The sequence below is a fragment of the Podarcis cretensis genome, assembly GCF_951804945.1.
Source record: "Podarcis cretensis genome assembly, chromosome: 7".
Classification (NCBI taxonomy): Eukaryota; Metazoa; Chordata; class Lepidosauria; order Squamata; family Lacertidae; genus Podarcis; species Podarcis cretensis.
This window is the reverse complement of record NC_137176.1, coordinates 47,845,521-47,869,481: the sequence shown is the minus strand read 5'-3', so window position 1 is coordinate 47,869,481 and position 23,961 is coordinate 47,845,521. Positions and strand designations below refer to the sequence as shown.

The window sequence follows — 23,961 nt, the reverse complement described above, 5'->3', positions numbered from 1 at the left end:
GCATTTTTGGCTATGCGATGGAACTTCATTTCCTGTGTGCCCCCTAAATAAGTTCTGGGGGTTCCCCCAACCCTCCTCAGATATAGGGAAGCAAGGGGGTGAGGAAGGGGAAGGGAATTCCCATTCCACAGTCAGAACTGCTTGTGCTAGTGGATCTGCTTAATGGACTAAAACCTAAAAAACCTTTCCAACTTATACACGTGCTCAAACCAATATGCAGGGATTCTGAAAACAGAAAAAGACTAAAGAACCTAAGCAGTTAGTATGTGATATTAAGAGGAGATTCTGGTTTTCAGAAGATTCTGCCAAGGGACTCAGAATATGTGGGGACATATAGGGCCCACAGAAAAAAATGATGTAGCATGCAAACTCTAACCATAAATCTTTACAATGGTTAAGTCACTATTCATTCCAAATTGCTTTGGATAGGCTGTAAACAATGAAGGAAGGAACAGTTTCTTTTTTAGAACTACCAAGCTATGGAAAATTAAGCTGTCTGTTGCAATAAAAACATTCAGACCAACAGCCATGATTCAGCTTTATTAGGAGGCTAAAGTTACTGCAAGACTGTGCAGTTCGACCACTTTCTGCTGCATAGCACATTTGGTTCTTGTGTGGCTCACCACAAGGCAAGTGTTTACACAATTTTGTTCAGCAATGCTGCAGTAAGCATGGAGGGGGTAAAATACATAGTCCTATCCTCACCTTGTGGCCTGCACATCGACAGATAAAGGTCAAAAATGAGAGGTACACTTCAGAACAATCTTATATAGACGTGCTGCGTTTTGCACTGAAATACTAGTTTTCAAAAAATAATCAGATATACATGTATTTCTTCAGTATGCACTAGATTTATTTAAAATATTCCTAATATCCAAGGGTGATACAAGAAAGTAAAAAAACACACACACTCTGGATGCAGAATTACTGTTATCACATCATTTGATTAAATGTAAAGCAGCTTCTAATCTGACCAACAGTGTTAACTGAAAGGAGACCAACAAGTCACTAACAGTAACTTGGATTTATAGGGTCTAATGTTAAATAACAATAGGAGTTCCAAAAAGCATTTGAAACCACACACAAAGAAAGCTGTAGCATGCACATGAAAGGAGAAAATTTTCTTTCCTTCTAGCAAACTGTCTTAACAGGCTACTAGAATGGAAATTGTAAGTTGTCAATCACCTGCGAATCAAACTGGTCAACAACATTTTATACTTTCTTGTCAACTACAAGTGGGAAGGACTGGAGAACTAAAAAATTCAGTTGGGGTGGGGTGGGAAAATAAAGATTTAATATTAGAAGTCGGAGCTCACCCGAGAGTTCTTGTTTCACAAAAGAAAGCACAGCAAGATAAACTTGACAGTCTGCTACAATGATTTGTCTCTGCAGTCGATCAATCATGGATGGGGTAGCCTTTCGGCCATCAACCTGTTTGAAAGCCATGAAAGTAGGGTAGAAACATCCAATGAATCTTAAATTCTTCTAACTCAGGCAACATATTCTCCCTTGCAACAAGGTGGTCTTTAATTTCCCAATAGGGATACATACAAAAACTGTGTGGAATCCTAACACAGCACTGAAACTAAAGAGAATTGCCTATTACATTTACAAAACTGTCTGTATGTTTGGAAACTGAAAATATTGTACATTTCCCATATGTTGCAGAGGAACACTTTCATATGTAAAAGCATTATGATAAGGAACGTATTGTCCATCCAGCAGAAAGTGTGAGTACATACTTCCTGTCTTCTGCTCTAGCAGGTAAAAAAGTTCAGTACTGGAACCATGAAACAAGCATATCTATTGTATTTCCCATTCCAGCAACCTTTATTTGAAATCATTTTCTTATTCTGTGGAAGCATAGAAGGAGATGAGAGGTAGTAGCAATAAAGGAGAAACCCTTCATATAAAGCCATGGTTAGCTTCATATTTTTGTTTGCTTTGGCATAAATAATCAGATTCTATTACGTAAATAGGGGGACGCAGGTGGCGCTGTGGGTTAAAGCCTCAGCGCCTAGGGCTTGCCGATCGAAAGGTCGGTGGTTCGAGGTGCGCTCCCGCTGCTCGGTCCCAGCGCCTGCCAACCTAGCAGTTCGAAAGCACCTCCGGGTGCAAGTAGATAAATAGGGACCGCTTACCAGCGGGAAGGTAAACGGCGTTTCCGTGTGCGGCTCTGGCTCTGGCCAGAGCAGCGATGTCACGCTGGCCACGTGACCCGGAAGTGTCTCCGGACAGCGCTGGCCCCTGGCCTCTTAAGTGAGATGGGCGCACAACCCCAGAGTCTGTCAAGACTGGCCCGTACGGGCAGGGGTACCTTTACCTTTACCTTTATTACGTAAATGCATATGTAAGAGTGTTTTAAAAGGAATGGATTAGAAAAGCAAGAAGTAATACCTGCACATACATTTCATAAAATGTTGGGAATATATATCACCTTTTCTTTATTCAAGTGTCAGAGGATGTTACTGTCTTTTACCAAAACAAAGGTGATAATCTGAGGAGTGAGCACTGAGTTTAATAGGGCATTCTGCCTGCTGTTCCTCTCCACCAAGTTGCTGCCCACCCCTGCCCCTCTGCAAAAGATGATGGATGGTGCATTTGTACACTGGGAGCTGGAAAACAAAGACCTCCTCATATTCCCATTAGAAAAATATATGGAACAGTGAAACTAAACAAACTGCTCAGATTTTTATACACTCAACATTAATAATGCAGGATGTTCTCAAGGGAAGCCAAAGCTTCATTATTTATAGACTATGCAGTGCTGCACTGGTCCACTGAACTAGCAAAGACAAACAGCATCCATGGGATACTTCAGCAGGATTACTAGCCAAAATTAATCACTCTGGTTTGGAAGAGGAGACGTGCCAACTACATGTATACAACAGGTGGTGGCAACTGAAGCGGAAATCCTCTATTAACTTATATCATCTGAAACGGTAATATATTAATTGTAATTTATTTTAAGTGCAAAAACATGTGCTTCAAATGTCATTTCAATTACAAGCGTCAGCTTTGCAGTCACAGACAAGTATCAAAGGTAAGCAGAGATCCACATAGATCTGTCAAGTCACAACACTGCAAATACCTGTATGAACCTGCAATTCAATAGACAGAAGCATGAGGGCTAGAAGCTAAATGGTAATTGGTAACATCTGGATTAACAGATGCACCTTCTTTGCTCTCCAAGTCCTGCCTTTAAACTAGTGTGGGGAAAGTGAGGAGAAAGGACTAGGTTTCAATGGAGGAGGTTTGCACAAGTGGCAAAGAGAAAAAAATGAGATATTTGGGGGTTGGGTAAAGAAATTTGTCTGGGGTGTTGGGGGGAGGAGAATCTGGGTAAGATTTTACTGTTTCAGAGAATCTGAAGGGCAAGTTACTTTGGAAGGTTTGATATTTCATGCTCAGATTCCACCCTCTGCTCACTTTGAGATTTTGGGCAATTGCCCCATCGAGTTAGCATTCCACTTCCACCAGGAGCCAATGTGGAGTTCTATTTAGAGTTTTCCTAAACAGAAATTCTATTTAGTTCTCATGGCTGAGGATTCAGGCTTCCATGGACAGGGCCGGGGTGAAGCAGAAACCAAGGGAAAGTGAAACAGGAGCAGATTAACAAGAGTAGGGCGTTGTAGCTGTGGTCCCTCTGGTTTCAGGGGTTATCAGCTACCACTGTCAACAACTCAGCAGGGTTAGCAAATAGAATGGAACACGCTTCACAAAAAGAAGAAAGCCAAACGACTATATATGGCCAATATCTACCAATGAGATGCCTAGTGGCACCTGAAAGAAAGCTTCTAGAACAGCAAGACTAACCATATCAGGCTACATTTTTTGTCACGACAGCCAGAAGCCAAGACCTTATCTCTCAATTGCCATAAGCAGTCTGAAGTTGGAGCTTGTGACAAAACAAGGCCTTTAGGATCGCCTACCTGGAGTTCCAAAGACCAAAGCTTGGGTACTAATGCCTATTTGAACAGATGGCGGTTATGTACCCTGATGATTCTACAAAGTGGTAAATCACAAGGATGATGGGTAGAATGTAAGACAAGGACCTCAGAGACCAAGATTTAAATCTTCACTCAGCCACTAGACAGATATCTAGGAAGCAGTTGCCATATTAGCATGGGGTACATTAGTTCACATATTAGCAATGTTGCACTTACATTCTTCTTAATTTTGTTTTTAATGGTTTCTATAACTCCTGCTTCTTCACTCTCACACAGTCTTTCGGTAGCTTTTAAGTCCTCACACGCCAGCTGCATTTTTTCTTCTTCAAAAGTCATCATGGCATTCTGTTAAAACATAACCAAAACCAAAACAAAACACCCCTATTGAATCATAAAGTGACAACCTAATCTAAACCTGCTTACTGCTCCACAATCTAAGGATATTGTATAATGGTTTTATAAGCACTTGAAATAAGCTCACTATCTAAGCCATATAAGCATCTCACCCAAGAGCACTGCATTCAAAATGTCACTGTGAAAATGAGAAGAGAAGTCAAAAATTTAACCATTTGCTACTGTGCACTGATTAAGTATTATAAAAGGGTACTGGGATGAAGGCTTCCCAATGGAAAAATGATATACAATTAACTGAAGACTTTCTTGGAATCATTACACACTTAATGTAATAGCCAAGGTCACAATTAACTTTGCTAATATGATTGTAATTCAGGAACAGAGAACATGTGGCCCTCCAGATGCTGTTTGATTCCATTTCCAGCTCCAGCCAGCATGGCCAGTGGTGAGATATGATTAAAACAGTGGTCTAACAACTCCTGGAGAGCCACAGGTTTCCCATCTTGGACGTAGTACTTATCAGACTGGCCATTCCAATGCATCATCAGAACATGAATCTTTTCCCATATGGCATGTACTTACTCTAATAAGTCTAATGCTATATCAGCTAGCATCAGGAGACCACCATATGAGACTCTGGGAGTGAGGACACAGAGTCGAAATATTAAGACACTAGAAGATTGTGCTCTACTCTCATTAGATGAAAACTAATGTCAGTGCTCACGTATTTCTAACACAGCATGAAGATTCTGTAGCATCCAAACTATATATGATATTAATATTTGGCTATTAGTTTTGATAACCTGTCAAAATTATCATGGAATTCTTTTTAACAGCTTACATTTCAGCTATTCCTGATAGAGCATGTATATTCCCTACAAGTTTAGGGAAGCTTTTAATGTTTAATAGGTTATTGCATTTTAGTGTTTTGTTGGAAGCCACCCAGAGTGGCTGGGAAACCCAGCCAGATGGGCGGGGTATAAATAAATTATTATCATTATTATCATTATTACAAGTTAACTTATTCTTGCACTTCCAGGCTTTTAACACAGACATAAAAAAGAAATAATTAAACCACTTTCCAACATAAATGAATATACATCACCAAGCTTAAATACCGTATGTTACTGCCTGTTCAAATTATAAACCTATCAAGAGACACTTACTAAGCATAAAGACAGCTGTGCCTGTCCAGCCATTTTAAAAGAAATGTTAACTGAATGCCCACTGTCCATCCACGTTTTCTGTTTTTCTTCCAAAATTCCCATTAAGAAAATAGATGTTCTCATGAAAATTTCCAAGGGAAATAAAATCTTCTTTCATCAAATTAAAAACAACACGAGTTAGCAAACACTACACAGAAGCCATTGTCTCATTTGAATTTTCATAGTAATATGATTTTTCATCTTATTGTTGGCACAGCACTGATTCTTTTACACATTTCAAATTTGTCCTCTTGTTAGGATAACAGGGTACAAAGTACACCTTTCCAAGGGCAAATTCGCTTCCCAAACTGCCGCATTACTCCAGTGCAACTGAGGTTGTACAGTCTTTTGGACTGTATTTCTGCTACCTGGAAGCAGGACAAGCAGTAGCAGACATGCCAGGGCTGCCATTGTTATTATTAATATCACACTGATATCCCAGCATTCAACCCAAAGGAACCAGTTGATCTGGGAGTGCTCAAAGCTGAGCCCTTGCTTTTGGGTTAATGTTTGGAAATTTCCATCTCATGGACCCATACTTCTCCCATCCCAAATCATCCACAAATCACTTTTGCATCTTGGTTGGGAAGAGCTTGAGACTGAAAGGGCAACGTCTCACTCTGCTTGCCTCTTGCTTTTACTACCCAACTTCTCAGACTTTGCTTCTTCCCTGACAATGAGGGATGGTACTGCTTGTACAGGTGCACTCAAAGGCTGTTAGAGGTGCTGTGGCTTGGAACCTCCCCCCGCTCAGCTTCTTCCTGCAGTGCAGGGAGGTACCATAGCTGGGATCCAAACCAACTTCAAAGTGATCCCAGACAGGTTCTGTCATTTCTGTATCTGTCTTTATTCTGGAGGACTTACACAGGACAAGCAGGGGGTGTGGGTATTTGAAGGAGACTCCTTCACACTGATGTCGAAGCTTGCTCTCCCCAGGTGCCCACCACCAAGACACTGCTGTCTGGTGGTGGGGGTGCTATCAGAGCTGCTGAAGGTAATATTGCCCTCAACTAAACTGACCAACACTTCTGATAGATCCTCTGGGATATCCTCCTTGTCTCCATGCCTAACAAGCTGATCTCCAGTACAGCTTCAGGCAGAGGCATCTCCAGTGCTGCTCTACAAAAAGAACAACAACAATAGCAGTAGTAGTAACCAGAGTAGGCTTTCTTCCACCACTAGTGCTGCCAGCTTCAGAGGTGGGCTGGAGATCTACTGCATATCATTGCTGTTCCTGCCTGCCATAGTAAATGTGCATGTGAGTTTGGGGGGGGGGGAGAGAATTCAATGGGCAAGTGTTACTCTGCCACTGCCATTGCCACTGCCAACTGAACACCATGGACAAGCTCAGAATCCTTCCAAAGTGTCCCACTTCAGCTTGGGATTCATCCAAACCTGCTGCACTCCCAGAGTATTAACTCTGCCTTTATAGCTTGGCAGGTATCTGGGGGGTGGCCAAATAAATAATGGCTAAGCAAATAAATAATGCTTAAGCAAGGCTGTTGAACTTATATACAATGCCAAACCAAACTTTTAACAAACACAAAAACTGTGGCTTCACATCATGGTTTGTTGTCAGAAAACAACCCATGGTTTGTCTACTGGGGCAGGTTCAGAAGTCCAAACAATGTGTTTCAGTCTAATTGAGCCAGGGCTTAGTGTTGTGTGAACCAGTCCAAGAAAAATCAGAAATTAAAATAGTTATCTGCTTCTCCCAACATAACTGGGTGTTTCATATACAACAGGTCTGAAATTAGTGTGATACTGTGTTTGCTGAAAAGAGAAGTAATGTTACATAAACACTTCATTATTGTTACTTCTATAGTTTCTATCTGTACAGATTCGCCTATCTATCTATCTATTTAATCTATCACTTTTATACCTCAAAGTCAAAAGCAAATAGTAACCCCTTTACTTCTGGACAGGGTAATTTCATCTCAGCTCCCACATATAGCAAATTTATTTCCCAATGCTTTTTCTAATGGACATTTTGAATGACACAGGCATGCAAAGTGCTGCAGCTATATTTAGAATAGTAACTAAGCAAAAGCTTTTCAGGGCACAATGATGCTGTGCTGTGGTGTTACACTGGTTCAGCAAACCAGCTCAGATAAGCAAGGGGTTTTTTGGGGGGGTTGTTTCTATTTATACACACCAAAAGGAAGCTATTTCTAAGAAAATATACTGCATTAAGCCTTTCCCTGACATGACAGCTGATGTTACTGGGACACTAGCAAACTCCAAGTTTTACAAAAATGTCAACATAGCTGCAAGTGGGATTTGCCCCGTACTTCTTTGCTTCCCATGTAAATTCGACAATAGAAGAAAGTAGGACTAGTATATATGCACATTCTTAGTCTAAAGGTGGTATACAAGCTTCTGCTGCCTTCACTATTTATCTGAAACCACCAAGTTTTACATTTATCATGGCATGTGCTTTCATGGACAAGGGCGTACTTCACTTGATGCATCATTATCAGCAACATCTCAGAGGATGGTTAAGGGAAAAGGTTACCTATTTTAATTTGCTCTAGTATGTAGGTAACGACCAAACAATTTACTGTGCTACTGAAGGAACAGGTCTGTCTTAAAACTAGAGTTCATCATCAGATGTTGCAGAGTTATCTTTTTAATGTATGTTTGAATTATTAGAAGATGATCTGCAGTAAAAGGTCTAAGTTGTCAGCATAGCCAGCATGAACTGTGCATGTGCTGTCAGGTTACACAAAATTTTGGAAGTGTTTTTGCTAGCCACTAAAATGAACCTTTTTTCCAAATTAAATAATTCAGTATCATACTACCAGGTGCAGAATTTACCAACATTAAAATACTTCTAGATCAGGAGTGGGGAACAGGATCTGATGGGTGAGCCTTATCTGCCCTACCCAATGCAGGCTAAATTTGGCAGGTCAGCAGGTCACCCACCTCTTACTTGATTTCAGGAGACACAGTGGAGTATTCTTCTCTACCTGCCTGCTGCTGCTGCCACCTGCCCACTCACAGGTGAAGTGCACAAGCTGCTCTGAACAGCACTTTTGAGCAGCTGATGAATGGAGATTAAATCCTGCTACCTTGACTGCATGATCCTGTTCCATGTCCTCCAGTGATGTCAGTTGATAGGCAGGTGGGTGTGCTTTGAGAAAAATGGCCTTGCAAGCAAATTGGACCCCCTGCATATATCCTGCATCACATTAATTTATTTAGACAATACAATACAATATAATACAAATGACCGCAAGAGTATTTGTGCTCACTTACCAAAAAACTGACAAAGCTAGCCCCAAAACTCATTAATGGACTATGGTTTCTGTAAAAGAAAAAGAAAAAAGGTAAAATTACTACTTGTGTCAACATTCCATATTACTACTTGGGTGGAAGCACAAAAATCTGATCAAACATCTTTGAAAAGAGCCAACATACACATCCAGTCATTTTAAAGTTGTGCTGGCAGAGACTATTGTTCTTTAATTTTCAGGATCACAATAAAGACCTGTTCTATAAAATAATAATTCAAAATTCAAATCCATGTTCCACTTTTACACAATATACATGGATTTAATACATTTCCAGGATTTTCCAAATTCCTAGCATAAAATCAAACTCCAGATTGTATTTTTAACTAAACATAGAATACACACTAAATATGAACTAATTGAAATTAATGACTACAGTGGTACCTCAGGTTACAGATGCTTCAGGTTACAGACTCTGCTAACCCAGAAATAGTACCTTGGGTTAAGAACTTTGCTTCTGGATGAGAACAGAAATCACGCGGCGGTGGCACGGCAGGCACCTTTAGCTAAAGTGGTGCTTCAAGTTAAGAACAGTTTCAGGTTAAGAACGGACCTCGAGAATGAATTAATGAATTCTTAACCTGAGGTACCACTGTATATGAATTTAGTACAGCAAGGAAAAGTTCAAGTCTGCAAGCCAACTGACAAATAATAACAAGAGAAGGAATCAGGTTTGCAGGCAGATGTTTCTTTGACATTTCCACCTGAAATCACACTGCTATGAAGCATCAAGCTATATTTTTGACAGAAAAGTAGCTTGCTTCATTAATGGTATGATCGGCTACAATGAAAATTCCAAAAATATCCAAAGTTCTCCTAAAGAACAAGTTTCAAGAATAATCCCATATAGAGAGCATTACTATTTTTTTCCTAAACACCAAAAACACATGGATAATGAGGGAAGGACCCCTATTTTCCAACAGCTGGTGTTATCAGGCACAGGTGACAATAGAGAGTTCTATCAGGCTACATACGGTAATTTCTATGACACAGAGCTTTGTTGTTGTTGTTGTTTAGTCGTGTCCAACTCTTCGTGACCCCATGGACCAGAGAACGCCAGGCACTCCTGTCCTCCACTGCCGCCCGCAGCTTGGTCAGACTCATGCTGGTAACCTCGAAAACACTATCCAACCATCTCGTCCTCTGTCACCCCCTTCTCCTTGTGCCCTCCATCTTTCCCAACATCAGGGTCTTCTCCAGGGAGTCTTCTCTTCTCATGAGGTGGCCAAAGTACTGGAGCCTCAGCTTCACAATCTGTCCTTCCAGTGAGCACTCAGGGCTGATTTCCTTCAGAATGGAGAGGTTTGATCTTCTTGCAGTCCATGGGACTCTCAAGAGTCTCCTCCAGCACCATAATTCAAAAGCATCAATTCTTCGGCGATCAGCCTTCTTTATGGTCCAGCTCTCACTTCCATACATCACTACTGGGAAAACCATAGCTTTAACTATACGGACCTTAAACTCCTTCTTTCTACATATACCCAGAGGTACAGCTAGATAATTTGGGACCTTGGACTTAACGCTCTTGGAGTGCCTTTCAGTTGATCACAGTCACTCTAAAAAGTACTCGTCACTTAAATTTATTTGCCTTAAATTGCCTTTTATAGTCATTGCAGAACTACATCTCAAAACTAGATAGCCCTTCTAATCTTAGCTTGGTGATTTGAAGTTATCATGCTGACAGCTAATAAGACAAACTGATTTCAGTATAACCAAAATATGGAAGGAATGAACTGGGAGTGTTGCATACATTAAGTAAATTTAAACAGTAAATTACATACTTTCTACTCAGGCGTGAACAAAATATTTAATTGCCACAAAGTTAAGAAAAATTAACTGTTTCCCAGGAAACATAAATCTATTCCACAAGAGACCACATGAATTTTAATTAGCTGCCAGCAATAACAAGCCCCCCCCCCCCCCGGGAACTTAATTAGGACACAAAATAATCAGATGAACAAAAGAAATGCCTGAAAGGTCATCCTTGGTTACTTCATATCTCTCTCTCTCTCTCTCTCTCTCTCTCTCTCTCTCTCTCTCTCTCTCACACACACACACACACACACACCCTATGCAAATTCATATACCCAAATTAGGTATAGAATGTACTTAAATCTAAACTTTCAGATAATCTTGGGAGGAAGGGGAGGTTGCAAAGGGGAAGACAGACAGAGGGAAACTACTGTTTTGCGGCCATTTTCAACAGAACTGTCAACTTTGGCCTGATCATAGCACTCAGCAGCTAGATTTTACTTTATGCCAAATTTCAGATGGTTTTGACAAATGACCTGGAGCTTATTAGCATTCAGCACTTATAATTGATTAATGCCCTTTGATTCCTTCACGGAGCCTGTATAATTTAAACAGAATTCAGAATGAAATGGGATTCAGCTAGCATGCTACTGCAGAAACATGTTAACTGACCCTTACATATGTGCTACTTCATTGAAGATGTACTGTATATGACTGGCACATCATACAATGACCACTGTGCTTTCCCTTCAACTGTCTTCATTTCATCCAATTCCATAACTGGTTTCTGCTCTAAAACAGCTGTCTTTTTCTGTCTTGTTTCAATGTGTGGAGTTCAATGTTGCGCTATGACAAACATTCCATCTGTGCAAGCATTTCAGCTCACCAGACAGCACAATCCTTCCTCTCTCCCCCCATGTGCTCTTCTGTAGGTTCTCCAACCCCACCCAGAGCCATAGGGGGGGCACAGGGGGAGGAGAGAGAAGAAGAGCCACACTCCCCAAGCGGAAGACTTTACACTCAGGTTCTGCTGATGGAGCTGTTGTCCAGCGGATCTTTAAAAGAGAAAGAAAAAGCATGCCTCCTGTCAGTTATTTTTTCCACAGCTACGAGCAGGGTTTGGGGAAAAGCAGCTCATATTAATATCTTTATCTTTTCCAGCCTTTTTGATGGTTTTCGTTCAACACTATTTTCTTGATAAGGCTGCATGCCTTTGAACTACAGATCTCCATAATGGGATTTACTGGCTAGAAAAGAGAGCAATTCCATATTGGCTAATCCTCTCCTGAAAGGTGGGGGCACATGAGGGATGAAAAGAAAACACTAATACAATATAAGAAACACTAGAATATTAAAGTAATGGTATTCTTACTACACATTTTTACAAAAATTGGAAAGCTATTTGGAAGCAGGCAGCTTTCCATCATGATTAAACAATCTCTGTAGAATTGGGCCAATAATAAAACAACCTACAAGCAGAACCTGCAACGATTTGTTGCAGTGCTCTTGTGCATTTTTCCAGCCATTTTCCAGGGCACTCCATTTCACTTCCACTCCTTCCCACCCACCTATCTTTTTGCCCCCTTAGCAGAAGTATTGAGTTTACAGAAGTACAAAAATTGCCCAGAGGCAGGGTAGGGACCACTAATACCTCTCTCTTTTTTCTCGGTGGCCCCTTTTTGGCTAAAAACATGTTGTCACTCCCTAGCAGAGTTTGCTATTACAGTGAAGAATGCTATTCTAGGTTTGTTTGGGGTTCTTTTTATTTTATTTATGAAACATTTCCTACAAAGCACCTCAGAGATTTCACGTTGCAATAAAAACACACATAAAAGGATGTATATAAATACAATTGCAATGTAATACATGTAACTGGCTAGAATAGGTCTCCACATAGAGGGCTTGCTGAAAGTGTTTCGTCTATAAAAAGAAACTCCTGAGAAAGGGTAAACCTGCATCTTACACTTATTTTACTTACATGATCGTAGCTTTGCTGGGTGGGGAGAAATAAATAAATATATGGAGAGCGGAGGAAGCCCACTTGCCATTTATTTGGCACAAAGCTGTGATCATGGGCATACTTGGCTTTGGGAAGGCGGTGTGAGGGCTCTGGACTACAGCTGCAGTTGGCAATAGTCTTTTATCAACAGATGTCAAAAGCTTTTTAAAAGACATCAAAGTCTTTTAAAAAAAGAGGGCTGCCATGAACCTCAGCCTGTTCCACAATTTCACGATAACCACAACTTATACTTATCTGAGGGAATCTTCTCCTTCCATCCTCTTCCCCCATTTCCTCTACATAATGACCAGACTTGGGCACCAATTATTTTCGGAGCCCTTCAATGAACAGGAGCACCCCATTAATTCCAAAAGAGAAAGCACACTTATGCAAGCAATCTCATGTGTGCAAATAATGCTTTCTTTGTTGAAATTAATGGTTCTAGCATAAAACAACAGCACATTTTCATGTAAGAACTGGACTCATTCAGTAACCAATACTGCTGCTACTACAATTCTTTAAATTGTAGCAAATGTTTATTTTACACTCTGTTCGTTTCATTTTTCATTACATTACATTCTGTTCTCAAAGTTACAGCTCACTAACACAGAACAAAAACCAGAACAACCCTTTCAATCTTTATTGAGGACAGAACTCAATTTAGGTATTTGTTGGATATAAGCAAGCAAGGAGATTGGTGTACTAGCTTCTTGGCAGAAACAATAGGCTCAGAGGGCTAGCAAGAAGCTGTACACTGAAAAATCCAACAGGTATGAATTAATTAAGGGTACAATCCAACTACAATTGAGCTCTGGGAAGAGAGCGAGCTCTAGCTGCAACACAGAAGAACAATGATCTATTAGCAACACAGGTGTTTTCGAGCACAATTTGAAGTGTTGCTGCTGACCTTTAAAGACATAAACAGCCTCGCCCCTGTATACCTGAAGGAGCATCTCCACCCCCTTCGTTCAGCTTAGACACTGAGGTCCAGTTCCGACAGCCTTCTGGCAGTTCCCTCACTGCAAGAAGTGAGGTTAAAGGGAACCAGGCAGAGAGTCTTCTCGATAGTGGCACCCGCCCTGTGGAATGCCCTCCCACCAGATGTCAAGGAAAGAAACAACTATCTAACTTTTAGAAGACATCTGAAGGCAGCTCTATATGGGGAAGTTTTTGATTTTTGATGTTTTATTATGTTTTTATATGTGTTGGAAGCTGCCCAGAATGGCTGGGGCAACCCAGTGAGATGGGTAGTGTATAAATAACAAAATTATTATTATTATTTATTATTATTATTATTATTATTATTAAAGATTTTAACTTGTAAATCCCACAAAGCTTTGGTTCTTAGTTCTAATACTATCATGGTGATGAGTTAGTAAATTCTTGTTCATTTTTATAACTGTCAGTTTCCATTTCATCTTCCTAACCATTTTTGCATTTGCTGACACTCTTAATTTGCTTTCTTACTCTCATATCTTCTCTTTTCATTATTGCTCTGACCCCCAGCAACCATGTTAATGCTACTTTTCACTCTTACACCAATCAACATTACTAAATTTGAGTCCTCTTCTTCTTTTATAAAGCCATCCATCTTCAGCTCCTTGACGGCATGCATCCCCTCAACCCCCATTTCAACCACACAAAATTATCCTCTGATCTGTACATTCTCCATCGGGATATGGAGCTGTTTACTCACTTTGTTGGCAATGACAGTGACAGTGAAAGAAACAGATGCTGTACAGTTAAGGTGCAATACTGAGCAATGACAGGAATACAAAGGGGGATGCAATTTTGGAGAGAATAATGGAGGTAAGAAAAGAATACTTGTCAGGAATTAAAAGGTGTGAAAGACAAAAAGCAGAGCCAGGTGTGTTTCTGTCACTGCTAGAAGACTCTGATGGAGTGAGTGAGTGGCAAAGACACTAGATAGCTCAGGTGGGAAGAGCCAGACACTCAAAACTACTTTAATTGAATGTTTCAATTACTTCTACACTTGTTTTGATGCTCAACTACAATTTAACAAACCTTTTTAGATTATTGCATTGCCCCAAACTGTCCACTATTTCAGTCAATTTAGAAGAGGCTTAAAGCTTTGACACACCTGACATGACACTGAGAAATTTCCTATGAACATGTACTTTAAGTGACTGTTCTACACAAGTGGGGTTAATGGACTAGTCCTAGTTCTGAGAGGCAGCAACCTTGGTTCCAACTCTCAGAAGTCTCTCCCTGTTACATCACCAAAGGTCCTCACCCATATGTTCAAGCTTCCCGGAAAGGGGGGGGGGGAATTAACTTCAAGGTTACAAGCCTCTCAGGCTAGAAGTGGTTGGGAAAACTATAGGAGGAGCAGTAATTGACTAGCTCGGACAAAATCACATCTCACAACAAGGGGTGACATTTTTTTCAAGTAGTCAGTACTGTTACTCTGGATGATCACTCTGGATGATACACTGGGTCTCCTCCAAACCTGTAATTCTGTGCCTGTGAAGATAGAATGAGTAAGATGAAGCCTGCCAAACTAGTTCTTTTGTAAAGGTAATAGCTTTGGCTAACCAGTTAAGTAAGGTAAAGGTAAGGTATCCCAGGATGGTTAAGTCAAGTCAAATTCAACTACGGGGTACAGCGCTCATCTACGCTTTTCAGGCCAAGGGAGCTGGTGTTTGTCCACAGACAGCTTTCCAGGTCATGTGGCCAGCATGACTAAACCGCTTCTGGTGCACGGAACACCGGGGTGAGTGCCAGAGCACACGAAGGACGAAAGCCACTCTCCGTTTATTTATTCCCCCCACCAACCTGCACAAAGCTGCAACCACAGGCTTACTCAACTTTGGGAAAGCAGTGTAAGGACTCTGGCAGAATCCCAGAGCTATCACGGTGTCATCCCAAAGCTGGGTAAGCAATTACTAGGCTTTGGGAAGGAAACAGGAGGACTCTAGGACCCAGTCAGAGCCTTTGCACCTCCTTCTTTAAGCTGGGCAAGCTGCTCACTACTTTGCAGAGGGGGGCAGTTCTGTGGGTTCCTGGCTTTACACCATTTTGCTTATATTCCCGATGGCCAGGAACCCAACCCACCACGTAACATGTGAGTTAGCTGTACTGCTATTTGCCATATGCAAAGAGGTCACTCAGTTGCCATCCCACTTCACTTGGTTGGATGCCATGCCATCCTAGCATAGAATACAATGAGTCAAAGTATGTGAAGGTGTTGTGTGAGAGTTTTGAGTGATTCTGGAAGCTGGGGACAGAGAAACATGTCTTGCTCTGAGCTGGACTTGAGGCTCCCCTGGAAAACTAATGGGAAAGCAAGATCTGTTGAGGGTGTTAATGTTGTGAACCCCTTCATCTTACGTTCAGGTGCATATATATGTAAATATAAAATGATATATCCTTAAGACATCACACTCACCACTGACCATTCCAACCCTGGGTAAGTGCACCCCTAGAAGCTCTTGCTGCTTGCAGACTGGGGTAGGATGCAATATACAGCAAGAAAGAATTGCAACAATTATTATACCATTTGACTTGCAGTATTCTATATTCTTCATAAATCATCTCTTTCCTTGGGTATAAATTTTTCTATTCAGAAGGTAAGTCAGAAAGCCCCAGGCAAAAACTACAAATAAATAAATAAATAAATAAATAAATAAATAAATAAATAAATAGGAGAGCTTGGATTCTAGGAAAACTGTTCTGTGAAATCTGCTTTGTGTCCTATCTTCCATGCAGCAACACAATTAACAAATGCGGGAAGTGATTAATACTTTCTATGATTTCCGTTACAACTAGCTGAGAGTAGGCAGCAACTAATGGCAGCCACCCCCAAGTCATCTTTTGATTTCCCTTTCCAATTACTAGATCCTGGTTTGCATTAACACTGATTGGATCATCTATTCAAATAAGATGCTATTTGCAACACCCTGAAGCAGTTGCTGAAACTCTTTAATTTCAGAGGAGAAAACTGAGACATCATTTCTTTCTGCCACCATTTCTTCCTGTTAGCTGGGCTCTTCTAGTTTCTACCTCTGAGGTCCACAGAATAGAGGAGAAGGTTGTTTGACCTATATTCATAGTGCTGGTAGAGTTATACCATATGTTTTTTCTCAACTAAGATCAACTGAAGGATTCCAATTTCCCATTGGTATATACAGTACTTTACTATCCACTTATCTAAATATCACAATAATTTTGGAACACATATGCCACTTCCTACATCTCAGCTGTTATTGCTTCCTAAAGTCTGTCCTAGAAGTTAAGGAAAGGATACACAGACATACACATACGTTCATGAGTCAAACTTTGATGTGACAAAGATATCCAATATGTTCCTGATTTGTGAGTAGACAGGTATACCAATTATCAGGAGCAGCACTCCTGTGACTGATTAGTAATGGTTTATGCAAATAATTTAGATGTTTTATCTGAAATTGACAGAAAGCATAATTATGCTGTTATAGTTGTTCTAAAACCACATATACCAGTTTAAGATCAGATTAGTTTCCTCAAATGAACAAATTAATATGAAATACAAGGTGAAACAGCTATTTAAACTCAACTCTGCAAAGCAACTTCCTCAGATAATAAGATAATGACCCCCCCCCCTCTTTTTGAAGTACAGGATTCTTGGAGTGTTAAAAAAAAAGCACTGATTTTGATGCAGATTCGAAGTCTGTCAAACCTGCATCCCATCCAGCTGGCACTGCTGTACACCAGGTGTTCAATACCCAGCTGTGTTTAACCTCTTCCATGGTAAAAGTCAGGACACAGGCAAATACCTGCCAGGATAAAAAATGCACTGAAGTATACATTTGCCACTTAAAAGAAAAAAAGATTACTCTTTCATACTTCAACTTGCCTAGAGCTCAGTCTTTGCATAATGAAGATCACAGGAGAATAATTACATGAACTAGTCTCATTCTTTAAAATCTTAAGAAATCTATTTTGTGCAATAGAAACAGCAGAAATGGAATGCAATGTATGATTTTTCTAAAGGATTTTTTTTGGCTTGCTAGAAAACATTTGCTGAGCAGCTCTATTCTTAGTAGAGCTTCCTCTAGTAGTTGGTATGCTTTAAACACACGTATTCAGTACAATATGAGGCCAAAACAACATCCCCCAAGTAAATTGAGGCCAAAACAAGTCATGGTTTGTTCCCCCATACACTCCCAGTCCCGTTACGATTTTGTAAAGCTGGTATACTATTTATAACTTGACACTGAAAGTTTCATTGGGGGGGCATGTAGGGGGGCATACTTATACCTATTTTGCCTGCAAGACCAACGACTGAGACTAAAACTTAAAACAACATAAACTATATTAATATAAAGAGATTCAGTCAGCAGCAGTCATTAGATCAGCAATAAAATCAGATTCCATTCTTCTTCTTTGGTGATCACTCATAGCAGAGTAAGATTGTCTTCCAAAAACACGGTTTTAACAATGAATCCGTAAGTGACTGTAGAGGCCAATTCTGGATCTACATGTCCTTTCACAGTGGGGACATTGGTTTCCGGGCAGGAGTTGATCACTGATGAGATCAGCAATAAAATCAGATTCCATTAAACTAGCTAGAAAGAGGAGAACTTTCATTCCTGTCTAAAAGCTGCAATGATAAGCCCTCGACAAACTGAAGTAAATAGCGAGTTCTAAACTGAATAAAACTAATAAAGACATATAAAGACATTTCCTTTTTGAGATAATTGTTAAAATCTGAATGGGATGGTTCTGAAGACAAAAAAGGTCTTCTGCAAGAATGTTTGATCAATTGCAAGGTCCCTCTAACACGGCAGCTTTACTGAAGCTGAGCAGGTTGTCAGTGCCTGAATGAGAGGTCACATAGGAACCCAATATATATATATTGACTTGAGTTATATATTTCATCCCTCTTGGATTATGTATGTAACAAACAAAGCATGTGATGCAGGAAGGCTGACAAGTGTATTTTTGCTGGTTCATGCACTACAAAGAGGAACAGGAAGGACTAAGCATAAAGTTAACAATTTTATGCTGAAATAAATCTCAAGGACTTCAGCAGAAAACACTTCCAAGTGAATGTTTTAGAATCAGGACATAAGGATATAGTTCTTCACATTTTACCAAACTTTAAATGTACCAAAACTTACTTTGGCTAACAAAAGTATCTATGAAATTGTACACTGGGAAAACAAAAAACATACTGAAGAGGGTGAAATGGGGAAGGGAAAAAAGTCAACTAAGCAGATAATCTGCTCTGCTGAACTGAAATAAAAGAGTGTAATAGAAGATGACAGTACTCTTCCCCCAAATGCTTGCAGGACGCAAGGAAATGCTCTCATTAAGAAGATACACAGCATTTGTGCTTAAGCTTCTCTCTTTTCAGCAGAATCTAGGTGGAATAAAAAGAACTAGACTGATGCGATCTTAGTCATGCTAAGAGAAAGACTTTCTGTGAAATACTGGAGAGTGAACTGGGAGGGGAGGGGGGAAATTGGCTCATACACGAGGAAGAGATGGCACTGTAGTTTATGCAGGTGGCAAATGGCTGATGACAGGCCTGCTTACCTAGGTGCAACACAAGCACTAGACAGGGCTTGCAGGGAAGGACAGGCACTAGCAGTAAGCAGAAGCAACAAAGCTTCCTCGGAGCAAAATAGGGCAGACGTTAAGCATGACTGGAGATCCCAGAGACAATACTTTGAGACAGCCGTCATATTAGGGAACTGGCAGGGGAATCAGCATCAGCTAAATCAATGCGAGATAAATGGTCACCAAAGCAGGATTAGCAAGCAACCTTATGAGAATTTTCTTCTTTTCAAGAAATTAGTCCCAACTCTAGAAGCATTGAGGTCATAACAGCCTCCCCCACTCCTGCTCTGGTGTCTCAAACACAGAAATGCATTTCTGTGATCAATGAATGGACTTGAAGTACTTGATGCAAAACTGTCTACAAAGCCAGATGAGAGGGTGCCTGGGAATACAATTCCTTAAGAGGCAGAGAAGGCCAAATACAAATGTAACAATAAATACCACTTCAAATTATGAGAAACCACATTGAAAACTGGTTTGACAGAGGACAGGAGACCCAAGCTGTTGCCAGTCAACTTTTGAGTGAGGTAGGGATGAAGAGTATGGAATTCAGGAAAGCGTCATAAAGTGATAGAAGGTGGTTAATGATCACCAGCAGTGGCATCTCCTTGAATAGTAATACTGCTAGCTAGGTTGGCAGTTCAAAAGCACACCAGTGCAAGTAGATAAATAGGTACCACTGCAGCGGGAAGGTAAACAGCATTTCCCTGCGCTCTGGCTCCCATCACGGTGTTCCGTTGCACCATTAGCCGTTTAGTCATGCTGGCCACATGACCCGGAAAGCTGTGGACAAACGCTGGCTCCCTTGGTCTGAAAAGTGAGATGAGCGTCGCACCTCATAATTCTTTGACTGAACTTAAGTTCTTTGACTGAACCTAACCATCCAGGGGTCATTTACCTTTTACCTACCTAATACTGCTAGCTAAATGAATTGTAGAAGGTACCACTGAGTGCCTAGTTAATGTTTCCTAGACACTGGTGGTGTTCATTGGTGAATGGGACAGGGGCTAGAGTTCAAACAAGGTCAAATGCAGCTGTTTTCCTGACCAGGATTAGCAGTACAGCAGTGTTTGAGCAAGTACAAAGTTCCTCATTTTCACCACTGAATCATCCTTAGCACTCCCATATATCCAAAAATATGTATATCCGTGCACACATGGGGAGTAAATTTTTGTGTGGCAGTACTCACTGGTATGGAGGACCAGCACCTCCCTTTTTGCTCCCTGTGGCAGCCATCTTGTGCAGGCACCCACAGCTGGTATAATATACTGATATAATATACCAGCTCCTCATTTTTTACACCACCACCACCACTATACACACACAGGCTTCGAGTACATGTTGCATTACTACCAGGCAGCGTGGAAGTAATAGGAGCAAACTCCTAGGGGCTGAGGGGTCTTTGCCACCCCAATAAAATATTTGAGGGGCTGGGCCCCTCCAAAGTTGATGGGCATTTCCATTCAGATTGTGTGTGTGTACCATGTCATGTGATTGATTTTGCAGGGCAGGTTTTACCTGCCCCCCTCCAAATATTTTATTCAAGTTGGTACCCCTGCTGGAAGTTTCTACCAATTCCCATTTTATAAGTTAAATATTAGGGAGTAGCTATCCCTGAAGCCCAACAGATATTTCGCAGTGGGGAGACAAGTAAACTGGGATGAATGTAAGAAATGCAGACAAGGAAATAAAATGAATATGTAATTGTGATGTGAAGTCTAACCATAGCTGTCAACTTTTCCCTTTTTAAAAGGGAAATTCCCTTTATTCCGAATAGGAGTCCTCGCAAGAAAAGGGAAAAGTTGACAGCTATGAGTCTAACAATTTGTGGGCAGGTCATGAGGTATCCACAGTCACTGGAAAGTTCACGCAACAAGGCAAAGTAAGGGAGATTAACTGTAAGCAAACAAATAGGCACCAGTGGGTGTAGTGAGAGAAGAACTAATTGATTCCCAGCAGGAAAATATTTTGGAAAGATTGAAACAAAGACCACCATGCAGGATTTCAATTTTATTGTGAAGGGGGTCATCATACTGATGTCACAAGGGGTACACAGGAGTATTATTGCAATCTACTTCATTTAGCACTTATTCCAGAGGTCTATAAAATTGATTAAATTTTTTATTAAACTGTTGGGGAGGAATATAAAAACTAATGAGGGTGGAGGAAAAACTACTGAAATGAAACCAACAACTACTGAATGTGTGAGGTAACACAGCATAGTGAAAGTACCCAAGACACAAGCAAGGGAGGGAGGAAGAGAAGTTATGTGGTTTATACTGAAATACTGATATCCACCTGCCTGTTACATACAGCTTCTACATTAGTACATTTCTCTAGAATTGTCATCTTTTCTTCACACCATTTTCATAGAAGATCCAGTTTGGTTGACAAATCATTGTATTATAGAGTGATTTTAGCCTTCGCATGTTTCTCACACTCAAGTTGTATCACTTTTTAAATTACAATTTAAACCCAAATGCATTACCAGTCAACACTAGTGTGGACAAGCAAAGTGCTACTAAGGCTTTTCAGAACACCTATCCCTTTAATTAGAAGTATCCTGCTTGCAGGTTCTGTCCCTTCATTACTTCCTGCCAAGCATACACAGCTCTTGTTCCTAGAAATAATTGTCAAGATTACTTTAATTAGTTCTTTTCTCTCACTGTTTTCTTTATTTCCCCCCTTTATTTTATGTAAAATTGAAAAGCGAATTATGAGAGGAAATCACTGATTAAAGTCCCTATCGGAACTGATAATAAGGGACAACTAAGTGAAGCTGCTGAAGCAATAATTAAGAAGTTATTTATCAGTAATCCCACTGCTACACTCAATAGGAGCCAAAAAAAGGATCAAAGCATTCAAGTAGGAAGCTTTGGAAGAGACCTTTGCTTATGAATATATATTACAGAAAGATCGTAGTCAAGGGGAAATAGCATTGCTGGGTAATATACGACTGTATGAAGTGCAGTCTTTATTTTAATTCTGCTTCCCACTGACTTCAGTGTGACTGAGACATTACCCTTCTGTAGAACTCTGATGTGGAAGTAACAGTAGTTGCAGACAGTGCACAACTTTTCCCCCACATATATCATTACCAGGATAAGACCAGCCACCACAAAGCAGCACACTGGGCACATTCCACCAAAGAATTGCCACTGTGCAGTCTCTATAAACTCTCGTGGTTTTTATACAATCCTCCACATATACTGTATATGAATGAAGTTCTATCAGCAGCAGTGTTAGGTGAATGGTGTCCAGTGCCTTCCTGGACAGAAGAAGCAACCCCCTTTCCACCACTGCTTAACCACAGTTTAGAGATCAGTTTTTGCTTTTAATACCAATGTTCTGTCCTGATCTGCTTTTAATGCCAATGTTCAGTCTTGAACCCCGTGAAGTTATTAAGCATCTTCAAGTATGTGCAGAGTGGCTTCTTTCTTTCACCACTAACCACAGTTGATTGTCACATATATCTGGGTCTAAGCATTCAAAGAAAGATACAGGACACTGGAAAAAAAATCGAAAATACAGTGGCCTGAGAAAAGAAGAGATCAGATCATGATCTGGAAGCGGCTAGCCCTCAGTGTATACAGTGGTACCTCGGGTTAAGTACTTAATTTGTTCTGGAGGTCCATTCTTAACCTGAAACTGTTCTTAACCTGAAGCACCACTTTAGCTAATGGGGCCTCCTGCTGCTGCCATGCCGCCGGAGCACGATTTCTGTTCTCATCCTGAAGCAAAGTTCTTAACTCAAAGTACTATTTCTGGGTTAGCAGAGTCTGTAACCTGAAGCGTATGTAACCTGAAGCGTATGTAACCCGAGGTACCACTGTAAAACCATTCTGCCAGATTAGGTGAAGCAAGTTTCAATAGACACCTGCTAAAAAAAAGGTGCATTAGGTGACACAGGGTGTGACTGCAGTGACAGGTATTGCTTCAAATAGGAATTAAGGCACAATTGGAAGGTGTGATCTTGTTCAGCAGGAGATGCAATAAAAGCGAAAGGCGTCATTTATTTAATTTGGTATGTGGGCAACCCTTCCACATATGTGAGTGATACATACAGGAAGAGCAAATCCCTCTGAACATGCTCAAGGCTATTACCTCACACATGCCAGGGCCAAGTGCAGGCATTAAAAAAACAAGCTCAAGGTTGAGCACCAGCGAGGGCCGAGTTCTAGGTGCAGCAGCGAGGGCAGCAACGCCGAGCACAACAAAGGGAGAAGGACAAGTGGCGCACATTGCTAGGGTGGCAAGGGAGAGAGGAGCAGGTGGAGAGCTTCTGGCGGGCGAGCCTCCATGCACCCGAAGGCAACCCCAACGGTTATCATTCCAAAAAAGAAAAGCGGGCGGGCGGGGGGGGGGCCTTAAATTTAGGCTGGAGATCCGTCCCTTCTCACGTGCCCCCAGTTTAGACTGCAAGGTCCTTGGGGGGCCAGAGAGAGAGAGGGTGGCGGGTACCTGTATTTCCTGAAGAGCTGGTCGGACTCCCGGAAGCCGTTGTTGAGCAGCATGTTGATGCCGGCCAGCGCCAGCTCGGAGTCCTCGAGGGGCAGCGGCGCCTCGCCGGTGCCGCCGTCCTGCTCGGAGCCGGCCATGGCAATGGGCAGGTGGGAGACCCGCCCAGCAGGCTCCGTCCTCCTCCTCCTCCTGCACGGGCGCCGGCAAGCGGAGAGGCTGGGCTAGCGCAGAGGGATATAAAGACGCGCAAACAAAGCCGAGGCTCGTTCCCGCCGCCCTTCGCGGCCCCTCCTCCCTCAGCGGCAACCGCCCGCTCTCCCCTTCGCCGGCCCGACGCGAGTAGCGCAACCGGTTAGCTAAGGCGACTCCGCAGCCCTCGGAGC

The 23,961-nt window shown here is 41.3% G+C and overlaps 1 protein-coding gene across 1 annotated transcript in view; it reads right to left on the bottom strand.

The window, feature by feature from the left end:
• TTC39C (tetratricopeptide repeat domain 39C) overlaps positions 1-23,923 on the bottom strand; it is a 41,706-nt gene extending 17,783 nt beyond the window's left edge. Inside the window, exons 1-4 of the mRNA XM_079982723.1 lie at positions 23,579-23,923; positions 8,768-8,816; positions 4,167-4,295; positions 1,317-1,431 (exon numbers count right to left, since the gene is read on the bottom strand). Of these exons, the coding sequence (XP_079838849.1) occupies positions 1,317-1,431; positions 4,167-4,295; positions 8,768-8,816; positions 23,579-23,715 (430 nt within the window). The 5' untranslated portion in view covers positions 23,716-23,923. The remainder of the gene's footprint in view (positions 1-1,316; positions 1,432-4,166; positions 4,296-8,767; positions 8,817-23,578) is intronic.
• Between the last annotated feature and the right edge of the window lie 38 nt (positions 23,924-23,961).